At 41.7% G+C, this 26606-nt stretch overlaps 1 protein-coding gene across 13 annotated transcripts in view; it reads right to left on the minus strand.

Moving 5' to 3' along the window:
* The window catches only part of Tnrc6a (trinucleotide repeat containing adaptor 6A), a 175489-nt gene that overhangs the window by 80491 nt on the left and 68392 nt on the right, over positions 1-26606 (minus strand). For 2 of the 13 annotated variants that reach the window (XM_078024188.1, XM_078024186.1), the window contains exons 1-2: positions 5857-6013; positions 5350-5397 (exon numbers count right to left, since the gene is read on the minus strand). The exons of 6 other annotated variants lie outside the window; for them this stretch is intronic. In XM_078024188.1, the coding sequence (XP_077880314.1) occupies positions 5350-5397; positions 5857-5861 (53 nt within the window). In that variant the 5' untranslated portion in view covers positions 5862-6013. Of the gene's footprint in view, positions 1-5152; positions 5248-5349; positions 5398-5856; positions 6014-26606 lie in introns of those variants that run through there. 5 more of the 13 variants (XM_078024190.1, XM_078024198.1, XM_078024192.1 and 2 more) reach the window with 5 other exon arrangements.

The raw sequence follows: 26606 nt of genomic DNA on the forward strand, positions 1-26606 counted from the left end.
GAGGATTGTTACATTTTTTTAATTAAGCATACAGTTTACGACTCATTTACTCTATCTACTGATTTACCAGAGTTGCCAAACTAAACTAGAAAGAAACCTATCAAAATGAATTTGCTTAAAAAATAAGAATTTGCTAGCCTGCAAACCAGATCACAGCAAAGCACCAGAAAAACTTAAAATCAGAAGATGAATTATCTCCCAAATAAAGGTAGATGGATTCCAAGAAGAGGATCCACCTTGGCTAGAGAGAGCTAACGCCCTGGTTTACTCTTCTGTCTCAAGTGTCTTCTGATATAGCATTTGTCCCAGTCATAAGTGCCTCACACAAGTGTCCCAGTTTAGATGCTACATTATAGGGTATAAAGAATGTCTGCTATACAGCAGCATTTAATAGTTGATTTACAGGGGGGGACGGTGTGGAGGGATCAGTACAACATGAAGCACGTCAGCACCTACTTTAGACAATATACTCTATATTACAGTAAATACATCACTAGAATGGGCATAAAACATATTGTTACCTTTTCAGAAAGAAAAAACCAAAGTTATCTATTATGTAATTAAAATAAAATGCTGCATGGTGGGAAAACTGGAGTTCAGAGTAAAAAGGCCTCTGTCACTTTTGAATTCCACCTCTGTCACTTTTTTTAAAATATTTTTTTAGATGTTGATGGATCTTTATTTTATTCATTTATTTATATGTGGTGCTGAGAATCGAACCCAGGGCCTCACACATGCTAGGCAAGTGCTCTACCACTGAGCCACAACTCCAGTCCTACCACCTGTCACTTTTTAAGAGACTACAATAACCTTAGGTAAATTTCTCCACCGCAGCCTTCTCATCTGAAAAATAAATAAGTCAGAACACCAGCTGATCTGTCATAGGTCATGGTCAAGCTCTAAATATTCTATGACTTTGGCCTCCAAAAATACTTTCAAAACTTAGCCTAGTTGAGCTGCACTGGCAGAGATGTTTTTGCTGCTGTTTGTTTTCACAAGGGCAAAATTTAACGCATCTTCTCTCCCCAGATAGACTCCTATTTCTGCTTTGGCTTTACTCTTTCTAAAGGTTGGGTCAATCTCCCTTTACCAAGATGCAGACCCCTATTTGACTCTTTGCATACCTATCAGCTGCCAAATCCCAGGTTCAACCTCCTCAGAATCTCATACTCTTTCACCTCTTTTCTTTTTGATTCTTACTTGTTTTCTTTTCAGTTATATGACAGTAGAATCCATTTTGATATGCTTATACAAACTCGAAATATCTCATTCTAATTAGGATTCTACTCATGTGGATCCACCTCTTTTCTATCACTTTAATCCCAGTCTTCATCACTCCTTGCCTAGATCACTAATTATCTCCCATAAATACCTGGATCTCCAATCCCAGCCTAGAGTTTTCTATCATATTAGTACTTTGCCAAAAAGCATGCAATGCCTCCCTATACATGAAAATTCATAACAAATTTCTCAACCTGAATTCAAGAACCCCACATCTCAACCAGTTTGCTATGAATGTCTTATCCAAAAATCCAACTGAACTACTATTTTCTGCTACATCAGATTCCTTTGTACTTACTGGATTTTGTGCCTTTTACTTCTGTGTTGTTCTTACTCTACCCCGTTCTCTTTTCAAAACTGATTCTGTTATTTTAAGGTCCACTCTAAGGGTGATCATCTTCATCTAGAAATTACAGCTCCCTCTTCTGAGTGCACAGGATGCTGACATATGACAATTTTAATTACTGACAGTGAATTTTAAAAGACAATTTACCTAGCTAGTAAATTCAATTAATCCCTTGTGCTAATTTTGTTTAACTGACATCAGATACCTGGCATACTGTCTTGAGAAAGATTTACTGCTTAGCAGGGGAACAGGAAAGAGTGACATATCTTTGACATTCAGAAACCAGTTTCCAAACTGGAGCTTCACATAACAGAGTTTGGGTTCCTGGGTATTAAAGACGTTTAAATGAAGTCAACAATTAAAGGTTTGGACTTGCCATGTCAAAAATCCGAACAAAGTTATACAACAGTGATTCACAATCAGGCTTGATTTCAGCCCATCTCCCAACCCCATGGACCTTTATAAATGTCTGGAAACAGGTGAGCACACGGCACACGCCTGTGATCCCAGTGGCTTGGGAGGCTGAGGCAGGAGAATCACAAATTCAAAACCAGCCTCAATATCTCAGCAAGGCCCTAAGCAACTCAATGAGATTCTGTTTCTAAATAAAATATTTTAAAAAGAGCTGGGAATGTGGCTCAGTGGTTAACACCCCTGGTTGTTCAATCCCCAGTGCCAAAAACAAGTCTGGAACACCTTTGAGCATCACACACACTGAGCAGGGAGAACTACCAGCTGAACATCCTATTACACCCAGAACAGTCCTCACAACGAAGAATTATCTGACCCACAAGGTCAACAGTGTCCAGGTTGAGAAACTCTGGTCTAAACATACTGCATGCATCTATGGGTTTTGCTTCACAAAAGAAATTTTCAAATTTTTCATAGTGAAGAACCATTTCTTCAAACACTAGTGGTTTGGCCTCCTGCAAGTTATTTAATCTCTTTAAACCTCAATTTCTTCATCCGTAAAACAGGGTAAAAGCCAGGCACAGCGGTGTACCCTGTGATCCCAGTGACTTAGAAGACTGAAGCAGGAGGATCACAAGTTTGAGGTCAGCTGGCACCAGCAACTTAGCAAGACCACAGCAACTTAACAAGACCCTTTCTCAAAATAGAAAAGACTGTGGACATAACTCAGTGGTAAAGCACCCCTGCATCCATTCCCTAGGAGCAAACAGATAAATAAAAATAATAATAATGATTATTACTATTACCACCTACCTCATGGGGCTTTTCAAGGAGATGAATCCATGCATGTCAAGTCCTTAGACAAGTACATCAGGCAGAGGGTGAGCATTCAACAAGTCTAGAACTTACATTCTTCCCCTATCTAATGCCCAGTCCAATGTTTTAAATACAGAAGATGCTCAATAATCGTTCCCTAAGTGAATACAAAAACCTGACTTCCTGGGGACAGCCCTAAGGGGTAAAGACAGATGTATTCTTTTTTTTTTTTTTTTTTAATGTTTTTATAGTTGAGCACAGTATCTTAATTATTTATTTTTATGTGATGCTGAGGATGGAACCCAGGGCCTCACACATGCTAGGCAAGTGCTCTACCGCTGAGCCACAACCCCAGCCCTGACGAATGTATTCTTGTTTGGGGAAAAAGGAAGCATTTGCCACCTAATAACATCTCTCCCCACTTGGAACACATTTAACTCAATCTTTTTTTCCCCCTTTTCTTTTTCAATACTGGGGATTAAAGCCAGGGCCTTGCACATACTAGGCAAACACGCTACCACTGAGCTGCATTCCTAGCCCTCAGAACATCTTTAACCTTTTAAGAATTGGAAGCACTGCCTTAAAAAACATCTCATCGATACTTGTCTTTTCTTTTCACACCTTCTGACCAACTGAGGATCCTCAAACCTGTGAATGGACTGGTATCTCCTGATCCCTATATCTTCTGTCTTGTGTTAGTTATTTATGTACTTATTATAGTTTTCCTACTAGTTTATACATGCCCTGTGGGCATGGACAACATTTGACTCCTTTTTATATAACTCAAGGGGCCTAAAAGACCTTAACAACTGGCTGGCCCAAGCCTCTCATTTTTATAGATTAGCCACAGAGAGGACAAGTGACTTGCCAAGAGTCAAGGTCATATTTCAAGTGGCAGAACTCAAATTCGAACTCAGATAGACAGCCAATACAAAGTCTCCAAGTTCTGCCCAATTGTAACAGCATATGAAAATTATACCTGTGGTACAATGTTCAACTTAAGTCCCAGGACACTCTTATAGGAACTAGACCTATATATGGTTACCTTGCAAAACAAAAATTAGAAAGGGAAATAGACCCATATCCCAAGCTCCTTTCTGCCGCTGAAATCATACCTTACCAACTCAACCTGTTTTCTTTAATTCTGTATCTTACTATTTAGTGACTTTTTGACAACAAAACTTGTTTAAATGTTTGACAACTATTATTTAATCAGAGACATCTGGCTTAATTTCCTCTAAATTATTATTTTGAGTAACAAAATCTCTTAATGGATAAACCAATGATGCCCATCCTCTGCTAACTGAACATTCTTTAACCATCATCTGATCAGATTAATGCTTATAAACCTCAAAAATCTGGAAATTTAGGCTAGTTCTATAAGGTGAAACATCCAGATAACTTGAATTGTGAGTGTAAATAATCCCAACATAAGCCTAAAATTTACAATAATCAAGCATAAAGCACACACTAAGACCCAAGATCCGAGAGATTTTATTTTACTATGTTCAAGTGAAAGCTGTTCACATTTTCTCAGGTAGATCATGAAATTTCTCTCAATGTCCCAATATGATGCAAAAGAAAAAGGTGAATAAGAAAGGAAAAGATCGTTAAGACAATGTGGATGAGAAAAAGAGTTAAACACAGTGTAATTCCCTGAAGCTGAAGCAATTACAGTTCAATAAAGCCAAACATGACCATAAAGCAATCATTAAAAAAAAAAAAGAAAAAGAAAAAGAAAGAAAAACCTTCCTCTGCGGTGATGCTTTATGTTACCAGTGCAAAAGCATTCAGGCCCAATAGGACCGATTACCACTGACTGAGAACAGATCTTTAATTATTTTACCAGCTGATTAAAAGGAAAAAGAAAAAAAAAAGCGCATACACACGGACACAAAACGTAGTGTCAAAGGAAAACAAACGCAGTTTATGCTTGGTAAAGTTCAAGGGCAAAACTGTTTCCAATGCAACAGAATCCGCCTGACTACAATGTGTTGGAAGAGGAAAAAAAAAATGCGAACACATAGTATCTTTTTATAAAGGCAACAATTTGAGCTACAAAGTAATAACGGGGAAGCCAAAACAGTTTGACAGCCCGCCATAAGGGCCGCCTCAATCATGAGTCACACAATGCCTGCAACCATTTACAATAGTAATTAATGCACAAGTCCCCTAATTAAATCCTAAAAGGGTGAGAATGCTTTAACTAAGTTTACAAGAATTGCTTTTTTTTTTTTTTAAGAAAGGCGCGCGCGCACGCACACACACACTCACACACTTACACTCACACACACATACACGTAATTACGCATCTCCCCGCAATCCTTCCATCCAATATTCCCTCGGGCCGTTTTCTCCCGAATGTCTGTGCTCCTGGCGTGCGAAGGAAAAATGACCAGGGGGGGGTGGGGGGACTTGTAAACCCAGGAAGGACGAACCCGAGTGGCCAGAGCCGAGTGGAGAGGGGCGGGAGACGGAGAGCTCGCCCATCTTACCTGCTAAGATTTCTTTCTACGTCTTTGGTAGCTTTAGCTTCCAATTCTCTGAAACAGAAAACAAACACACATACACACAAAAAATAAAATAAAATAAAACAACACACACACGCACGCACAAACAAACACCGAGATGCGCGTGAAAACCGAGCTGCTGCTGCTGCTGCTGCTGCTGCTGCTGCTGCTGCGGCAGAGGCTCGCGCCGGCCGGATGGGGGGAGGGGAGCGGGGGGAGGGGGCTCACAAAGCTGCGGGGCTGCAGCCCAGACTGCGGTCAGGCGGCGCGGGCGAGGCGCAGCCCCGGAGCCGGGCCCAGCGGCGCAGTCAGGCCTCTCCCGGACGCCCGCCGGGGCTCCGCCACGGCACAGCCCGCGCCCTCCCAGCGAGGCCCGAGATCTCGGGGACGCCCGGCGCCGCCGCTGCCGCTGCCGCCGCCGCCCGCACTTGCGGGCCCCGCAGCAGCACCCGAGGCTCCTCCCGCCCGGAGGGAGGTCCCCGCTCCGCTCACCTCATGTGTGTAAAGTGCACGAGCAAGTGGGGCGCGGTGATGAGGCTCGCGAGCCTCAAGCCCTCCGCAGCGCCGCGGGGAGAGGCCCGAGCCGCTGCACCAGCGCCATTTTCTACACCGACCCGCTGCCGCCGCCGCCGCCGCCGCCGATGCTGCTGCTGCTGCCGCCGCCGCCGCCGCCGCAGGCCCCAGACCGGAAGTGAATGCCCCACGCGGCAACCCCTTCCGGGGGCGCCGCGGCCACCGGCCCCAAGATGGAGGCCCTAGCAACTAGACCCGCTGACGGGACAGGCCCTTGGCAACCGTCCGGGTGCCTCGCGTGGATCCGGGCCGGACCTCCCCGGAGGACTCAGCCTCCGAGGCGCCCCGCGAGCGGCTGCGGGGCCTCACGAGCCCCGCGCCCAGCCCTTCTCGCCGCGGCGGGTCCCCGTCTGACTCGGCTCCCTCCCCTCCTCCGCCTTCGTTACTGCGACACAAGTTTCCTTCCCCGCCGCCGGCCCCGCCCCCACCGAAACATGCAAAAAAAAAAAAAAATTCCTCTAAACCTCCAATTCCACCCCTGCCGAAGCCGGATGAGGCCGCGCGGCTTTTGAATCCAGCCACTTTTAATTATTGTTGACCTTGTGCCAAATATTTAACCTCTGCTTCCCCGACTCCTCCTCAGGTGAAGGGCGCAGACCTGAGAGGGTTGGGAGGTTTGCAAAGGCGATTTTTTTTTTTTTTTTAACCACTCGATTTTACGAACCCTTTGGCTGGACAATTGCACTTGCATGCATCTCTGCTCAGGAAATAATCCCAAGTGTCTATAGACATTGCACCATCGAGATTCGAAGTCATGGCTTTGGTGGTGGTGAAAAGTGGTAAAAGGGACAGTGTGTCCAACCTGAGAGGGTAGCTTTAAAAATTGAACCTGTGGCATGTATAAGAATAGCATGAAAATGATGTCGAGGGGAAATGGTTACAATAGGCAGGATCCGTAGCAAATATGTAGACACACTAAGATACTTATGTTTGCAGACCCAGGAGGATACTATGTGTAGATGGAGTCATATATGGACACCTTCGTGTGGATACAATACCTACAGGTGGATGCAGCACTGTTAATATGATACATATAGATACAATAGATTTTATAATAAGATTCATATGTTCATGTGCCTGCATTCCCTTCTCTCAATGCTTCTCATCTAAAGAGGATACCTCCTCTGTACTTAAAATCCATTCCTTTTTACCTTCTCAAAATCCCAATCTGTGGATCATCTCATTTTCCTTTTTTCCTAACCTAAGCCCTTCAACTGGCTTCAAAATATGCTCTCATTAAACACAAGCAACACCTCTCTGCACTGTCCAGATCCTATCTCTTCTGAGGTTAGTATATAGGAAAATGAATGAATGCACAGAAATATATTCATCAAAATGTTAGCTGATGATACCATGCATCTTTCTTCTTTCAGTGTCTCATTTGTTTTCTTTCTATATTTACTCTTGAGGGTTCAAATGAGGCTTACAATATGTAAAATGTAGGGCATATCAAATAAATACGCGTGACTTTTCCTTTCCTGCCTTCATCCGTGAAGTTCACTTGCTCACACACACATTTATTTTTTCTTTCATGATCTTTTCTACTTAAAATGTTAAAAGTTATATTACAGAATTTCTTGAGAAGTTGAAAGGTTGAATATATATGTACGGCACAATATGTTTTCATGCCGGGTTTATGAATAATTTTCCACAATAGCATAAGGCAATGAAAATAGCAATATTTATCAACATTTGCACAGCTGTTAAAATCAGCTGGTTTTCTTATTAAACTTTCTTAGGTTTGAATAACAGCCATTCTCAATTGGGGTGATATTGCTTACCGCCTCTGTTCCTGAGAACATTTAGCAATGTCTAGTTTTTAGTTGTCACCTGGGTATTACAAGTATCTAGTGGTTAGAGCCTAGGGATTCTACTAAATCCTGCAATGTGTAGGATAGACCCCCTACAAAGCAAGCAAGAGTATCTCAACCAAAATACCAATAATTTTCAGCCCTAGAGGAGCCAAGAAAATGTGGTTTCTTTCTTTCTTTCTTTTTCTTTTTTTGGTACCAGAGGACTTAACCACTGAGCCACATTCCCTGCCCTTTTAATAATAATAATAATAATAATAATTATTATTATTATTTTAATTTGAGTCAGGGTCCTGCTAAGTTGCTTACAGCCTAAGTTACTGAGGATGGCTCACTGTATAGGGATGTCCACACCCGGCCTAGAAGGGGTTTCTTGAAGTTCTGTCCGGAGTGCTTTTTCTTGTAAGATATTTCCTGGGCTGCTGTGTAGTTCACTGTGTGGCACTGCTAGTCACTTGTTATTGCTGCTGCACCAGGGATTCAACGCAGAGGTGCTTAACCTCTGACTCACATCTCCGCATCTCTAGCCCTTTTTATTTTTTATTTGGAGACAGGGTCTTGCTAACTTGCTTAGGGCTCTGCTAAGTTGCTGAGGCTGCCTTTGAACTTGGAATCCTCCTGTCTAAGTCTCCTGAGCCCCAGGGATTACAGGCTTGCGCCACTATGCCTGGCTGCTAGTCAGTTTTTAATTATCTTGTACTTAAGCTGGCTACATAGGAGCAGGTCAAGGGAGAATAATATAAGACCAGCACTGATTCCTTTCTGGGGACTCATCAAGGAATCTGTTCTTCCCATCCTTTCTCTTTAAAAAAAAATAAATAATTAGTCTTTCTGCTGAATAGTTTCCATCATCAAATAAAAAGCAACTGCAAGAATTCCCTTGTGCCTCATTCCTACCATCTCCATTTTTTTTAAAGAGAGAGAGAGAGAGAATTTTAAATTTATTTTTTAATTTTCGGCGGACACAACATCTTTGTATGTGGTGCTGAGGATCGAACCCGGGCCGTGCGCATGGCAGGGGAGTGCGCTACAGCTTGAGCCACATCCCCAGCCCCTACCATCTCCATTTTTCAGCTCTCCCTAGCAAAGTTTTTTGGAAAAATCCTGCACAAGCTGCTTTCAGATGGTCAACTGCTTTCCCCACTTTACCCGAAAAGCCCACTCCTTCCTGCAAACCCTTCATATCAAGGTCACAAATGACTCTGAAGCCAAACTCAATGACAGTATCTCTGTCTTCACCTTGATTGACTTTTTACCTGTGTTTGCCACAACTGACCACTCTCTCCTTCTTAAGAGAGCCTTGTTCCTTGGCTATCCCGACAACAGATGCTTCTGGAGTCCTTTTTATCATCATCATCATCATCATCATCATCACCATGATCATCATCATTTTTTTTTTGTTGTGTGTCTCTGTGCATTCCTTTTTTGCATTCTTTGCCAACATCTCCTGCTTTATACCAGACAAATGTTGGAGATGTCCAAGACTCTATTCCAGAAGCTCCCTGCCCTTTCTCTTGGGCATGAGCAGTATCATCCACTCTTTTATATTTAAGTAGTATCTAAATGCGGATGACACTCAAATTCATAGTCTTAGCCCACATCTCATCCGGGCACCCCAGAATGGCAACATGACAGTCCAACCACCTAACGACTGTTTATCGAGCACCTGCTATGTGCCAGGTATGTGCCATGTGTAGATCCTACTACAGTACCTGGCGCATAGCAGGTTCCCTGTGATTCATGCAGAACTACTCTGGCAGATTGAGTCTAGCAGAGAAGACAAGGTTTATTTATTTCTTTCTTTAATTTTAAAGCAAACTAATAAAGTGTTTAATTACAAAACGCAACAAGTGCACAGAAGAAAAGACATAAAATAAAGGAACATAGTAAGAGATGGTGTGCTGTAAAGTTTCCTTGGCAACATAAAACTGCACCCGAGGACTGAAAGATGAAGGGAATGGTGGAGGAAGGGTCTGGGGCTGGAGCTTACGTGTGTACGTTGTCATTCTGGACAAAACAGGCTTTGCCTTGCAGCTAGATTCTCACTGAGCCACTGCTTTTTACTTCTCTTGCATAACCCACTCAGAACCAAACCAGAAACACGGCGCTGTGCAGGAAAACAGGAGCTACAAATTCAGATCTAAATAGGACCTTTTCCCCATTTGTCTTCATTCCTTGGAGCCTCTGCTTCCGAAGTTCTTGCAGTTGCCAGAACATAAATGTTCTCCTGCTTCTCTTCCTTCTCTTACTGAGGATTAACGACCGTCCTGATATTTCAGAAATTATGCACTTGAACAAGAGGGATTTCTTTTTTCTTCTAAGGCATTGCCAAATACCATCATGAGATATATATGTATTTTTTTAGGCAAGCCTCACTCAATATTTTTATTTTTATATTTTGCAGTGCTGGGGATTGAATCCAAGGACTTACAGTATTCGATGAGTGCTCTACCACTGAGCTATAGCCCCAGCCCAATATTTTTTAATCTAGAAATTTTCCACAGTCCTGAATAAATGGCCATTGAAAACATGAACATAGATAAGACTTCCTGGAGAAAGTATATTTGTGACCTTTTGGTTACACTTTCTTTGGTACCACTCAGGCACACATTGATTAACAAATCATTAATTGTCCTCACACAGCCCTGTGAGGTAAGAACATTATATACCCATTTTGTAAATGAGGGTGATTAACCTTCCCAAAGTCACATAAATAGTAAATGGTTAAACTTTCCTAAAAAGTGTTTTGGCTCCAGAGTTGGGCATGGTGGTGCAGGCCTGTAATCCCAGTGATTCAGGAGGCTGAGTCAGGAGGATCACAAGTTTGAGGCCAGCCTCATCAACATAGCAATACCTTGTCTCAAAATAAATAAATAAATAAATAAATAAATAAATAAATAAACAAACAAACAAACAAACACTGGGGATGTAGCTCAGTGGTAAAGTGCCCCTGGATTCAATCCCCATTACCAAAACAAAACCCAGTGTTTTGGCTCCAAAGCTGATCTTTCTAGAAACTACAGTACATTGTACATCTATTTTTCCAAACTGTATTAGACCCTACAGTGGCTTTTGATAACAAGTGTTTTTTAATATCACTCCTTACTTTCCAAAAATGATAATCATAGATAATATAATCTACCTAAGACATAATTTCAACATGTATATAAAATGGCATATCTCTGAAATAAGGGAGAAATAAAAGTACATCTAATAAACGTCTTTGGCTATGTAAATGCTTGAGAAGACTCAGGGTAGCCGGAGTACTGGCACCTATGTTTCATATCAGCCCCACACTGACAGTGACACGGCTGTCTCTGATGGATTACTCGCACTCTACGAACTGTAGCTCTGTCAGATGAATCATTTTTTCTGGAATGGAGAGCAACTCTCAGTCAAGTTCTGAGCAAATAGAAAACAATTCTGCCTCCATTTATGTGATTATTGTCACCCCTCGTGGTTTTGCTTGTTTTTGGTACCAGGGATAGAAGCCAGGGGTGCTTAACCACAGAGCCACATCCTCAGCCCTTTTTATTTTTAGTTTTTAGACAGAGTCTTGCTAAGTTGCTTAGGGCCTCACTAAGTTTCTGAGGCTGGCTTTGAACTTGCCATCCTCCTGCCTCAGCCTCCCAGGCTGCTGGGATTATAGGTGTGCACCACCACGCCCAGCTGTGTCGCCTCTTTTGGTAACACTTGCCTGAGACTCTTTGGACCTCATAGGAATAAGGATGTGCATATCTTATAGGATACTAAATGCAGCATCCCACTTTCCTTCCTCACCCCAATTATCCAAGTAGAGACTCAACTCTCTGAAAAAGAACCATTGGAATATCTTGGGGCTAAAATCTCACATCTTTTTATGAGGGAACTCATTTTATCCAGGCACTGCCAACGCGTAAGGCCCCTGAGAGTAGGAACTTGTCTATTGTGTTCAGTGTTGTATTCATGATACCAAGAACAGTGCCTGGGAGCTACTAAGCATGGCATTGATATCTACTCAATGATGAAAATTGAATGTTGCCTTTCTCCCAAGCCGTTCCATAACGTCTGTCAAGGCACATCCTTGTTCTCCCAGGATCAGGTTTATCCCCCTCATAACTGACAGCAAGAACTGGATTCTCTGAGACTCCTGCCTGCTCTTTTTGGTGCTGCTGGGTTTTGCTTTAGGTTGTCAATGCCAACAACATTCTTTCTGTGATGCTCCAGCTTGCCACCAGATCCGTCAGGCACCTTCGTTATTTAATTAAGAATAAAGTGGGTACCTCCACTTTTACTGGTCTCTCAGATATTCCCTGTTAAAATTAAACAGTTGTTTCTCCTACCCACCTCCACTTTTCTGAAAATGATGTCATGCTTTTCCTTACAGGTTACCTTCAATTTCAGTCTACAAATTTTGGTAGAGAAATGATGTTTAAAGCATTGCTATGTTTAAGATTCTTCTACTTACTGATTAAGTTGAGGATAAATTGAGCATTCAAACACATAATGAGAGAAAAGGATTGGAACACTCGATACAACCGAAAACTACACATCTACAAACAAATGTATTCATTCGTTTACTTCATTCATTCCTTCATTCAAAGTTTGATGAGGAACAGGGACTTCTGCTTCCAACCAAGACGAGTAATTAGAATGACATTTACCCTTCCTCCTGAAACAACTCAAAGATACAGCTGAAATTCATGAAATGACAGTTTTCAAAACATGAGACATTAAAGCAGTGGAGGACGGGGACCCCTGAGAGACAGGAAGCAAGTGACATGCATTCTATGATGACCTCAGATCTCTGCTTGAGGACAGTTAATTCCCAGGCAGTGGCTCAGGGGTACAGGAAGTGGTACCCCCAAAGAGTGGTCTTCCTTAGAGGGGACAAGTAGCAAAAGTCTTTAAAAACCGGAGTGAGTGGAGTTCCTGGGTTAGAGAGCTGGCGAGGAGAGACCCACATGGATTGTGGGTTCTGAGATGCTCAGAGGACCACACTGGCAACTTTGGCTAAGGACTGAGCTGTTTATGCATGTCATAAAAACCACTCAGCACTGGAAAGAACCGCCCAGAAGGAGTAGAAGGAATGCTATCTGGGGGCTCACAGAGAACTTGTCATAGTTTCTGTCCCCATTTGCCAGAGGAAAATAGCTTTATTATGTGCAGGGTATTAAGTGGAGTACTTGGGAGGATTTTTTGCATCCACAATGGGACAAAGTTAGTTTGACTCTTAAATGTTCCCTAAAAGCTCAAATGTTAAAAGTCTGGTCCCACGTTGCAATTGGGGGAGTGCTGGAAGTTTGGGTGGGGGGCTCATCGGGTCGTTTGGGACATGCCCTTGAAGGGCATATTGGGGTTCTGGTCTGCTTCTCTTTCTGATTCGTAACCGCCATCAGGGGAGCAGCCTCCTACACCATGTGCTCCTGCCGTAATTTTCTGCCTCAACACAGATCCAAAGGCATCAGGACCAAGCAACCATGGACTAAAATCTCAAAGGCCAAAAGCCAAAATAAACTTTTTTTTCATTTTAAGTTGTTTATCTCAAGTATGTTGTCACAGTGATGGAAAGCAGGAATATACTAAGCAAACTTTAAAAGAAATCCCTCAAAGGTTCAAACTGTTTTCATGTGACTTAACAATATCCCAGGACAAATCTCAGGAGCATTTATTTGAGTGCAAAAATATTCAGTATTCAATAAGGTAAAATTAGCAATGTCTGGCAGTTAATAAAAACTTACCATGGTGGGGTGTATAGCTCAGGGGTTGAGTATTTGCCTAGCATATGCAAGGACTGAGTTTCACCAGCACCGCAAAAAACAAACAAACAAACAAAAAAAAAAAACCAGAAAGCAAACAAACAAAAAAATCAGATAGTTGTTGGGAGTATAGTTGAGTGCTTAACTAGCACGTACAAAACTCTGGGTTTGATCCACAGCATGGCAAAAATAAGTAAATGAACAAACGATAATTACCAGATAAGGAAAAAAAGTAGAAAATATGATTAAGGAGAAAAATTTATCAGTTGGAATTGACCCTGGTGCTCATATTAAGAGAAACTGATATTAAAATAGCAATAATTGTATTCCATATGTTGCAAAAATTAAATAGCAACCTGGAAGATTTGTTTGTTTTGTTTTGTTTGAAGACTGAATCAAACTTCTGGGGATGAGAACTATAATGTTTGAGAAAAAACAAAAACATACTGGATTGAATTAACAGAATATTAGACATTGAAGAAGAAAAGATTAGTGGACTTGAAGAGAGTAAGAGAAACTATTTAAAATGAAATAGATAAGGAAAAACTTAAAAAAATGAAAAGAATCATCAGTGCTCTATAGAACAACTTAAAAACCCTAACATATTTTGTTTTGGAGTTCCTGAAGGGACAAAGAAATAGATTAAATATTTGTAGAAATAATAGTATTTTTTTCCAAATATGATGGAAAATATCACCTTCAATGTCAAAAAGTCTCAAACACATATACACACACATACCCCAAGGCATATCATAATCTTATAATTTTTTTGGGGGGGGCAGTACCAGGGATTGAACTCAGGGGCACTTGACCCCTGAGCCCCATCCCCAGCTCTATTTTGTATTTTATTTAGAGACAGGGTCTCACTGAGTTGCTTAGTGCCTCCCTTTTGCTGAGGCTGGCTTTGAATTTGTGATCCTCCTGCACCAGCCTCCCCAGACCCTGGGATTACAGGCATGCACCATTGTGCCTGGCTATAATCTTATAATTTTAAAACTATGATTTAAGAGAAAAATTTAAAAGCAGCCAGAGAAAAAGACATGTTATAGACCAAGCAGTATAGGTAAGAATGACAGCAGACTTTTCATCAGAGACAGTGCAAGAGAGAAGACATTGAAGAAACATACTTTGAGCGTTAAAAGGAAAAAGGTGATTGACATAGACTTCTATTACTCATAAAAATACTCTTAAAATTAAAGATTAAATAAAGACATTCTAGGCAGAGAAAATGTGAAGGAATTACCACCAGCAGACCTTTATTATAAAAAGTGCTTTAGATAGAAAGAAAATGATAAAAAAATTAAAATCTAGATATACGAAAAAATGAACACTATAAATGGTACCAACTAGAAAAATATGAAAAATATTTTTATTATTTAGGTGTCATTAAAAGATAATTGGTGGGCTGGGGTTTTGGCTCAGGGATGGAGTGCTCATGTAGCATGCATTGGGCACTGGGTTCGATCTTCAATACCACATAAATGTAAAATAAAGACATTGTGTCCACCTAAAACTAAAAAAAATGATTTAAAAAAAAAGAACTGTCAGCTGGACATGATGGCGCACACCTGTAATCCCAGTGGCTCAGGAGCCTGAGGTAGGAGGATCTCAAGTTCAAAGTCAGCCTCAGTTACTGAGCAAGGCCCTAAGCAACTTAGTGAGACCCTGTTGAAAAATTTAAAAACTTAGAAAAACAGGGCTGGGGATGTGGCTCAGTGGTTAAGCCCCTAAGTTCAATCCCTGGTACCAAAAAAAAATAATAATAATAATAGTAATTTTCTTGCCAGGCACAGTGGAGCGTACCTGTAATCCTAACTACTTGAGAGGCTGAGACAGGAGGATCATAAATTTGAAGTTAGTCTGAGCAATTTAGGCAAGATCCTCTCTCAAAACGAAAACTAAAAAGTGTACTGGGGATGTAGCTTAACGATGGTAGAGCATCCTTGGGTTCAATTCCCAGCACCAACATAAATAAATAAATAAATAAATGGCTGGGGATGTAACTCAGTGGTAGAATGCCCTGGATTTAATCCTCAGTACCAAAATAAATAAATGAAATTGCCTGTTTAAAATGATGAATATTCCCAAGGGGCTTACAACATTTATAGAAATAAATTGAAAAACAATAATAGCACAAAAATTGGGAAAAGGCAAACAGAAGTATTGTCGTGCTGTTTAATTCATCAAGACACATACCATGGGCTGGGGTTGCAGCTCAGTGGTAGAGCCCTTGCGTAGCATATGTTGAGGCACTGGGTTCGATTCTTAGCACCGCATATAAATGAATGAATAAAATAAAATAAAATAAAGACACATAATATTGTCTAAAAGCAGACCGTGGTAGATCATGAGCATACATGTAAACCAACCCAGTAAAGTACCATGATAAATAGTTATGGTTAATAAGCCAACATCATTGTTAAGTAAGAGTGCAATGTCATTGTCTCCCACGTGGATAACTGGTTTTCCACATTTAACAAAAAAGACTGTTCTTTCCCTCTGTGGATGGCCTTGGCATTCTTCAAAGGAGTAAAATAAAATATAAAAGTTATTCAACTTAAAGTATGCAAAAACAAAAGAAAGAAAGAAAGAGAAGGAAAAATGGAAATGAAGAATAAATGAGATGCATAGAAAACAAATTTCCAAGACATAAATTTAATGTCAACCAAGACGCAAACGAGTTCCACATCAAAGCATATTATTTAGCAATAAAAACAAACAAGCAATTGACATTCACAGCATGTTTGAATTTCAAAAATAATTATGTTAGATTCAAAAGACTCCAGATCCCCACCATTTAAAAAAGGTGGTGGTGGATGGGGCTGGGGTTGTGGCTCAGAGGTAGTGTGCTCACCTACCATGCATGAGGCACTGGGTTCGATCCTCAGCACCACATAAAAATAAAATAAAGATACAGTGTCCACCTATAACTAAAAAATAAATGTTAAAAAAAAAAACTAAAAAAAATGGGTATTGGTGATGGTGGAAACAAATTGTATGATTTAATTTATATAAAGCTTTAGAAAAATGGAAATTATTCTATAGTAATAGGAAGAACGTCTGTGGTTGCCTGGGGATAGGAAAAGTGCAGGAACAGACGAGAGAGAAAGATTATAAAAAGATGAAGAAGAAAACTGTTGGAGGTGATCGATGTGTTGTTATCTCGGTTGCGGTGACGGTTTCACAGCTGTATACACATGTCAAAACTTATCAGATCATGCGCTTTAAATAAGTGAGTCAATAAAGCTGTCTCAAAAAGAGTTCGATGAGAAATGGGCTATTTACATAATTTCAAAACACCTCCCACAACAATGCTTATATATTAGAAAGGGAAAAAGAGACACCATCTCAACCCAGTGATTCAAGTTAAAATCGCTGGAATGGAGCAAACCAAAATCTGGTGTTCCTGGTGGGATGCAGGGAGCAAACCGTAGGAGTGCTGTCAAAGATACACAACTTGAACCTGATCAGGGGGAAACCTCAAACTAAATTGTGAAACATTCTTCAAAATAGTGAGCCTAGGATTTCTTTTCTTTCTTTTTTTTTTTTTTTGGTACTGAGGATTGAACTCAGGGGCACTCGACCACTGAGCCCCATCCCCAGCCCTATTTTGAATTTTATTTAGAGACAGGGTCTCACGGAGTTGCTTAGCATCTCGCTAAGTTGCTGAGGCTGGCTTTGAATTCGAGATCTTCCTGCCTCAGCCTCCCAAGTTGCTATGATTTCTTAAAGTTATAAATGTACAGAAAAAAAAAAAAATGAAGGAACCAAGCCAGGCGTGGTGGTGCATGTTTGTAATTACGGCAGTACGGGAGGCTGAGGCAAGAGGATCGCAAGTTGAAGGCCAACCTCAGTAAGGTTGGTAGGCCCTATGCAACTTATCAAGACCCTGTCTCAAAATAAAAAATAAAAAGGGCTGGGCAGGTGGCTCAGTGGTGAAGTCCCCCTGGGTTCAGTCACCAGTACCAAAAAGAAAAAAAAAAAGACAAAACTTTTCCTGTACAAAGGGTACCAAAGAGACGGGGCAAGTAAAATCAAGGCTTTATTCTGAACTGGATCCCTTTGCTAAAAAGACATTAATAAAACAGTGGGGCAGAAAGAGGTGGCAGCAATTTTAATTTCTTGATTTCAGCAGTCTTACCGAGATTACCAAGGAGAACTTCCCAGCTCACAGGAAATTCTCATTAATTTATTCTGGGGTGCTGTGGCATGTACTTGGTTCTCTTTCTAGATTGCCCTCAATTTAGTCACAACCGGTTTAGGAAAATATAAAAGTTCTTTTTTCTGTACTTTGAACTTTCCTGTTAGTTTGTAATTATTCTAAAACTTTAATTTGCACTTTTGTTCATACATTTGAAGCCTTGGTAGCCGAGCTTCCTAGAAATGGAATCACAGAGGGGTGGTTAAAGGATCTAAACATTTTAAAATGTGGTAAGTGCTTTCCATTAGTGTTCCAAGGAGAAGATTACAATCTTCTCCTGGTTCTCATCTTCCAGTTCCCATCCTCGCCAGGGCTGAAGGCACTTGGGTGGATTTATCACTTGGGGCATGAGTAAACACTTGAAGCTTTGCCCGTCTCTCATCTCACTTTGATTTGTCTTTCTTTAATCACTCATGAGGTTGAGAGACTGTGCTTATAAGCAATTTGTACTTCTCTGTGAGTTGTCATTCCCCACTGTTTGCCCAATGTTAAAGCTATTAAATGTTTCTTCTTTTTAATTATAATGCTCTTTGTATATTAAAGCAGTTAGTTCTTGGTCCACCATCTAGTTGAAATAATAATAATAATAATAATAATAATAATAATAAAAACTCCTTCTTTTCTGTTACCTATCTTTTAACTTATTCTGGGGGCATTTTTAAAAATACTGAGTAGCTATTTTAAATGTATGTAGCTCTTTTACTTTTTTTTTCTTTTTTAGAGTTTCATTTTTGGGTGTTAGGCTTTAAAAGATTTTCTGAGCTGGGCATGGTGGCATATGCCTTAGGAGGAGCACATGTTGAAGTCCAGGTTTGGGAACTTAGTGAGAACCTATCTCAGAATAAAAAAAGGCTGGGGAATGTAGTTCAGTGGTGGAGTCCCTGGGTTCAATCCCCAGTACAGCAAAATAAAAGATTAACAAAAGAAAAGGAGGAGGGGGGGGAGGGGAGGAGGAGGGGGGAGGGGGAGGAGGAGGGGGGGAGGGGGAAAGAAAAACAAAAAGAAAAAAATTCTTCAATTACAGATTTGGTGTTTACATGGGTTTTTTTTTTTTTTTTTACTCCTATTTCATTTATTTGCATTTAAATGGTTTGTAATTGCTAAAGTTTAGATCTCAGTGTTCCCCATAGGCCTAGTGTTTTAAAGGGTTTCTCCCCGTTTTGACCCTATTAGGAGATGGCAGAAACTTCAGGAGATGAGACCTGCGGGGCAATCTTTTGGTCACAGGGGCTATGCCCTTGAAGGAATAGTGGCACTGCAGTCCCCTCCTCTTCCTCCCTGTTTTGTGTGTTCAGGCCTTGAGATGAGCAGGCCCCAAAACAACAAGGCCAACCCACCATGGACTGAATCCTCTAAAACTGTGAGCCAAAAGATACCTTTTCTCTTTATACGTTGATTATTTCACAGGTGTCTTGTTACAGTAACGACAAGCTGACCGTACTAACATAATCAGTCTGAAATATTTATTTTTTTTTAACATAAGGAATCAGGGCATCCATCTTTAGCTTACATTTTTCCAAATGGCCAAGCCAGTCATCCCAACACCAAGTACTGCACTGTGTAATTTTATTTTATTTTTTCCCTCTGATTTGGAATACAACTTTACTGTATACTAGTTCCTCGAGGCCTCTGGTTTATTTCTAGATTTAATCTGTTTCATGAATCTGTCCTTCCCCTTAGGTGCCATACCGAACTCTTTTCATAACCACGGCTTTATCATATGCTCTAATACTTGCTAGGGTTAATCCTTCTTTATTACTTTCCTTCTTCAGAATTTTTCCTGGCGAGCCTCACTTGTTTATTTTTCCATCTGAACTTTAAACCCAGCGATTCTACTTCTAAAAACTTCATAATTTTTATTGCTATAAAACTTAAGGTCAAGGCCAACATAGGAAGACGAGACGCCGTTAAATCTCCTCACTGGTGAATAGGCTATATATTTTCATTTGTTTCTTCTTTCATTTTCCTTCCTTCTGGTTGCTGATGTTGCAATAGTGGGTATTGGTGCTATTTTAAGTAGCACCATTTTGGTTTTTAGGATTTTTTTTTTTTTTTACAAATGTGGAATGTGGATTTGGGCTGTTGATGTTATAAGCAACTACCTTCCCAACTTAACTCATTGTTTATAAGAGATTTTCCAGAGGCACGGTTGGATTGTGTACACAATCGCATTACTGACAACTATCAACATCTTGTCTCTACTTTGTAATTCTTAAAATTCTGATTTTTTATCTTGGCACACATAAAACAGTATTCAATAATGACGGTATATTATTTCTCTTGTCTTTCCAGGTTTTAATGGAAAATGCTTCTGGTGATCCATATTAAACATGATGGTGTATTTATCTTTCTGTTTTTCAGTGCTGGGATCTAACCCAGGGTCCTATGCATGCTAGGCAAGTGCTCTCCCACAGAACGACACCCTCAGACCTTGATGCTGTATTTAAAATTAAATGTGTTTTTATTGTGTGAATAATGGATTTTAAATTTTATTAAATACCCTCTTTGTGTCCAAGGAAAGCCATATGGTTATTCTCCTTTAACCAGCATTAAGAGTCCTCCTAGCTGGAGGTAGTGGTACATGCTTATAATCCTCGCTACGTGGAGGCTGAGGCAGCAGGGTTATAAGTTTGAGGCCAACCTCAGGAATTTAGTAAAAAACTGCCTAAAAATTAAAAAATAAAAATAAAGAGTTCCTCTAATATCAACACAGATTCTGTGTAACAGAATTCGAGAGATCAGACTGGCTGGTTTCAATTCTAGACGTGCCATTTGTTATGTGTGTGACTATTGCAAGATTTTTTGGCTTTCTGATCCTTGGTTATCTCTTCTGTACAATGAGAGTTGATAGAAGTTCCTACCTCAGAGAATGTTTGGGGATTTAAATGAATAAGTAGATACAAGGTGCTTTGAACAATGCCTGGTGCATAGCAAATCTTGTTTAAGTATTATTCATCAGTATTGCATTCCTGGAAGAAGCTCACGTGTGCTGAGCATTTTTTGTTCTCAATGTTTTCGACAAATGTATTTATTTACTTATTTATTTTGGTACCAGGGATTGAATCCAGGGGCACTTAACCACTGAGCCACATCCCCAGCCCCTTTCTATATTTTATTTAGAGACGGAGTCTTGCTCAATTACTGAAGGCCTTGTTAAGTTGCTGAGGCTGGCTTTGAACTCATGATCCTCCTGCCTCAGCCTCCCAAGACTCTGAAATTACAGGCATGCGCCACCATGCCCAGCTCAATACATTTATTTTTTGAAACATAGCTTGCATCCAGAAATGTGCATAGCTGAATGGAATGCTACAAAATACAACCCCACCCCAGAAGCACCCCCCACAGACCCCTACCAGAGTACATCCTGCACTTCTTCCCCAAGGAAAACTACCACCCTCCTGCTTAACAGGTTGTGTGGACCATGGTTTGAAGGTGCTAGTTGGTGTGTCAACATTCTGCTCACTTGAAGGAAAAACTTGAGACACTTTCTTTTCTCCATGGAATAGGTTGAATCAGTCCACATCATGCCAAGAGTCTGGTGTTTAGGCTTTACCAAAAAATGGCAGTTTCATTACAGAAGTTATAAATAAATGGAAGGACATCTGTGCCCAGGGATCCCCAAACTTCATATTGTTAAGATGGCAGTTTCCCCCAAGTTGATGGAGAGATTCAACTCAATCTATATTGGAATCCCAACTGGATTCCTCGTAGAAATTGACAAAGCTAGATGAGAATACGTTACACTCCATGTATGTCTAATATGTCAAAATACACTCTACGGTCATGTATAGCTAAAAAGAACAAATTTTTAAGCCGGGCACAGTAGCTGGAGCATATCTGTAATCCTGGGGGCTCAGGAGACTGAGGCAGGATGATCTCGACTTCAAAGCCAGCCTCAGCAAGGCGCTAAGCAACTCAGTGAGATCCTGTCTCTAAGTCAAATACAAAATAGGGCTGGGGGTGTGGCTCAGTGGCCGAGTGCCCCTGAGTTCAATCCCTGGTACCCCCCAACCCTCCCTCCCAAAAGAATAATTTTTTAAAAATTACAGAAAAAAAAAGAAATTGACAAGGTAATCTTTTTTTTTAAAAGAGAGAGTAAGAGAGGAGAGAGATAGAGAGATAAAGAGAGAGAGAATTTTTAATATTTATTTTTTTTAGTTCTCGGGGGACACAACATCTTTGTTGGTATGTGGTGCTGAGGATCGAACCCGGGCCGCACGCATGCCAGGCGAGCACACTACCGCTTGAGCCACATCCCCAGCCCTTGACAAGGTAATCTTGAAATTTATATAAAAATGCCATGAATCTGGAATTGCCAAAATCATCTTGAAAAAGAGCCAAGTTGAGCCTGGGAGTAGAGGACAGGAGTGGGCACTTGGCTAGCAGGTGCAAAGTCCAAGCACAGCAAACAACAACAACAACAAGAAAAGTTGAAGGGTTAAAAAAAAAAAAAAGTTGGAGGGTTTGTACTCTTCAATTTTAGAAATTACTCTAAGGCACAGTAATTAAGGAGTCTGATACTGCAGAAGGGTAGACATATAGATCAAAGGAATAGAGTTGGGTAATCCAGAAATAAACCTTCACGTTCATGACCAACTGATTTGCAATAAGGATGTGAAGACGGCTCAACGGGGAAGGAAAAGGCTTTTTAACCAACGGTGCTGGGGCGACAGAGTACCCGGATGTAAAGAATGCAGGGTGGCCCTACCTATGCCATCTTGCATGCCTGACCTCGAGAGGGATCAAGACCTACAGGGAAGAGCTGAAACCACAAAGCTCTGGGAAGAAAACGCAGGAGCACATCTTCACCGTCTGGGATTTGGCCATCATCTTGCAGACAGCACACCGAAAGTTCAGACCATCATGACAAGAAGATCAACTGGGTATCATCCAAATCAATCTGGGGCATTCAAAGGAAATCCAACTAAGGTGAAAAAGCAACCCATTCAACAGGTGAAAACATTTGCAAATCTCCAATCTGTATCTAGAAAATAAAAATAAACTCTACAATGCAATAATGAAGAGACATAGATTCCAAAAAAAAAAAAAAAATAGTACAAAGGATCTACATGACCACGTCTCCAAGGAAGATGCACAAGTATCCAACAGGCACATGAAAAGATGCTCAGATGGGCCGGGGTTGTGGCTCAGAGGGAGAGCGCTCGCCTCGCAGGCGTGAAACACTGGGTTCGATCCTCGGTACCACATAAAAATACAACAAACATATTGTGTCCACCTATAGCTAAAAAATAAATATTTAAAAAAAGACGCTCAAGGCATTGGTCATCACAGGAATGTAAATCAAAGCCATATGAGATCTTGCTTCACGGCCACCAGGACAGTTGTAACCAAACAGAGCAACTATCAACAAGTGCTGGCGAGAACACAGACAAATTGGGACCCTCGTGTACTGCCAATGGGAAGGCAGAGGGGTGTCATCACTCTGGAAAAAAGTCTGGAAGTTCCTCAAAAAGTCAGAAAATGTATTTCCCATATGGCCTACCAATTCTGCTTCTAGGTCCGCACTCAGAGATGTGAAAACATAGCCCACTCCTATTCATTCAATGAGATGTTACTATATGGCATGAAAAGGAAGTATTAACACATGTTATAACATAAATGTGCCTTGAACACATCATGCCACGCGAAAGAATCCAGACACAAAAGATCACATATTATTCTTATTTGATTCCATTGATAGGAATTGTCCAGAATAGCAAATTCATTGAGGCAAGAAGTCTTTTTTTGTTTGGTACTGGGAATTGAACCTAGAGGTGCTTAACCACTGAGCCACATCCCCAGTCCTTTTTTTTTGTATTTTATTTTGAGACAGATTCTCACTGAGTTGTTTAGGGCCTTGCTAAGTCGCTAAGACTGGCTTTAAACTTACGATCCTCCTGCCTCAGCCTCAAGAGTCGCTGGGATTAGCGACTAGTCCATGGCACCCCGGCAAATTAATCATTGTTTAGGGCTATGGTAGCATACTGGAAGATTCATTGGCAATATTTAAAGGATATGGGGCTTCTTGGGGGGTAGGGGTGACAAAAATGTTCTAAAACTGATGGCGGTGACTGGTTGTAGAACTCTCTGAATATTGTATTGTAACACACTTCCTAGGTGTGAGTTTTTAGGATGTGTAAATCATACCTCAATAAAGCCGTTACTAAAATTGACGATTTAACGTCATTAAATATTTAGTATTGTTCAATAGAATTTTCTGAAGTAGTTGAAGTAGCACTGGCATAGTCTGATATGGTTTGATAGATTTGGTGGAGTTTACATAGGAAACTTGGAAGAGGAGAGAAATAATAACAATCACTGGCATTAGACCATAGGAAAGGAAGAAATCAGTGGGGGTTGTGGGAGGCTTGTTAATGAGGATGGAAAATATTTGAGCTTCGTTCTAGGATGAGGAGAAAGAATTAGCAGTGTGGAAGAAATGCGAAAGAACTAGGAACAAAGGTGATGGATGGGTTCCAAAGGGACAGGAGGGAGGAGTCCCGTATCAGCCAGGCACGGTGGTGCATGCTGTGTCATCCCAGTGACTCTCGAGGCTGAGGCGGGAGGATTGCAAGTTGGAGGCCAGCCTCAGCAAATTAGCAAGAACCTAAGCAACTTAGCGAGACCCCCCTGTCTCAAAACAAATAATAAAAAGGGCTGGGGATGTAACTCGGTGGTCAATTGACTCTGGCTTCTATCCCTCGTACAAAAACAAACAACTAAACAAAGAGAGTCCAGTCTCTATTCCATCTGACCAGAAGGAAAGAGGAGATGATAGGTCTCAGATACTAATTAATTCATGACACAAAGAAGTTTTTTTTTTTCTTCTTCTTCTTACCGGCTTCAATTTTCTCTAGAAAGAAAGCAAAATCACTTGTGCAGCTGAGAGCAGAGATCGTGGGCAATGGGTTGAGAAGAGGGGCAAGTGGGAAGAGTTGGTAAGAGGCCAAGGAAAGGAACTCAGAGGGACTCAGAGCCCTGGAGGCCCGAGGCTCAGCAGAGGACTAACCCTGGAGTGGCCGTGAGCAAGTCTCCCCCAGCAGTCCCAAGTGGCTACATTTGGGAGCAGTCTCCTCCTGAGTCATCTCTGCTCCCGGCCAGACAGCCCCAGTTCTCTCGATGTTACTCATGTACTTTGGCTTTGAGCCTCCTTCTCTCTCTGGACAGCCTCCCCTGAACTCCCCTGAACCTTTTGGCAACATTCTTCCCAGAACTGAATGTTCTTCCATGGTCAGGGCGGCCCAAGTCCACCTCCCTGGTTCTACGCCATAGGCTTTCATTAATTCGGCCTGGGATGACCACAGCGCATTGGGTAGCTTTCACAGCATTGGGTCGGTGGCCGATCCAAAAAAATAGAGAGAAATCTGTCTGATCGTGCATCCCTCTCCTTGTTAGCCACGGGAGAAACTCGAAAAAGATGTTGAGCCTGTTGGTTAGTGGAGCCTGTCCAGAGGTATGAGGTCAGGGATCAGGGGTGGAAAAACATCTGTAGGACATTTCCTGAGAAAACCGCTCACTGGTGAAGGCCGGCCAGCCAGGCACAGCTCCGCCACCCCAGACCCTAGTTACTGAGCATGGCCAGGGCAGCACCTCGGCCCTGAAGATCTGCAGCCCGTCAGGATCCCAGAGTGTGGCAAGAGAAAGAGGAGAGCGGGAGGGAATCTCTGAGGCACCTTTGGACCCCTGCTCTCTCCAGACGCTGAGGTGGCGGCCACTCCAAGTCCCTGCAGCCTGGGGATCCTGGTTCTGAAGAGGTAGGGGTGACAGGCAGTGTCAGGAAGACAGCCTTGGGCCTCGGATCTAGATTTTGAACCTATTCACGAATGGCTGGGTCGCCGCGTGCGCATCTGGATCACGGCTTAGCTTTTTGGAGCCTCAGTTTCCACATCTGCAAAATGGCAATGAATCAAACCAACCCTTCAAGGCTGGCTGTTGCAGAAATGATATCAACTGCCATCTAATGTAGTGCTATCTCTCAGGGCTGGACGTATTGCTCAGTGATAGAGTGCTTGCCTAGCAGGCACACGGCCCTGGGTTCCAACCCAGTACTGGAAAAAAATTTTTTTTGCTTTAGATATCATTTGACTTTTTTCTTCCTCCCAGAAGCCTTCCTGGATTAGGTATCCCTCTTCTGTGCTCCCATAATACTTCCCACTTCTCCTTCATCAGACTCATGCACCACATTAGAATTAGACAGAAGTAGGATCTTTTTTTGTTTGTTTTTGTTTTGGTACCAGAGATTAAACCCAGGGGTGCTTAACCACGGAGCCACATCCCCAGCCCTTTTTTTAAAATTTCTTTAGTTGTAGATGGACACAATACCTTTATTTTATATTTATGTGGTGCCAGGGATCGAACCCCGTGCCCCACACATGCTGGGCAAGTGCTCCACCACTGAGCCACAACCCCAGCCCCATCCCCAGCCCTTTTTATATTTTATTTAGAGACCCAGTCTCTCTGAATTACTTAGGGTCTTGCTGAGTTGCTGAGGCTGGCTTTGAACTCACGATCCTCCTGGCTCAGCCTCCCGAGCCACTGGATTACAGGCGTGCGCCACCACGCCCAGCCAGGAGTAGGATCTTGCTTGCTACTGTATCCCTGGTTGCTGGCACGTCATGCCAAGTGCTCAAGTATGTTGATGGAGTGACCTTTCAAGGTTAAATGAGATAATGAACCGTTGAACCTGTGTTTCCCAAACCACACAGGCTTGGGGGATAAAAACAGAAACATGAAAGATACTTGTCCACTTTAAATCCTCTCCCCTGACTCTTGGGCTCCCTTCAAATTCTCCCCAAAGACTCGGGGGAAACCTGAGGGAAGACCGTGCCAACTCTGGAAACCGACTGCCTGGCTTCTGATCTGTTCTGATCTCCATGACAAACCCCATCCATGCTTGGGTTTGCTCGCCCATGGGGTGAC

This window comes from Ictidomys tridecemlineatus, chromosome 10 (assembly GCF_052094955.1).
Source record: "Ictidomys tridecemlineatus isolate mIctTri1 chromosome 10, mIctTri1.hap1, whole genome shotgun sequence".
Classification (NCBI taxonomy): domain Eukaryota; kingdom Metazoa; phylum Chordata; class Mammalia; order Rodentia; family Sciuridae; genus Ictidomys; species Ictidomys tridecemlineatus.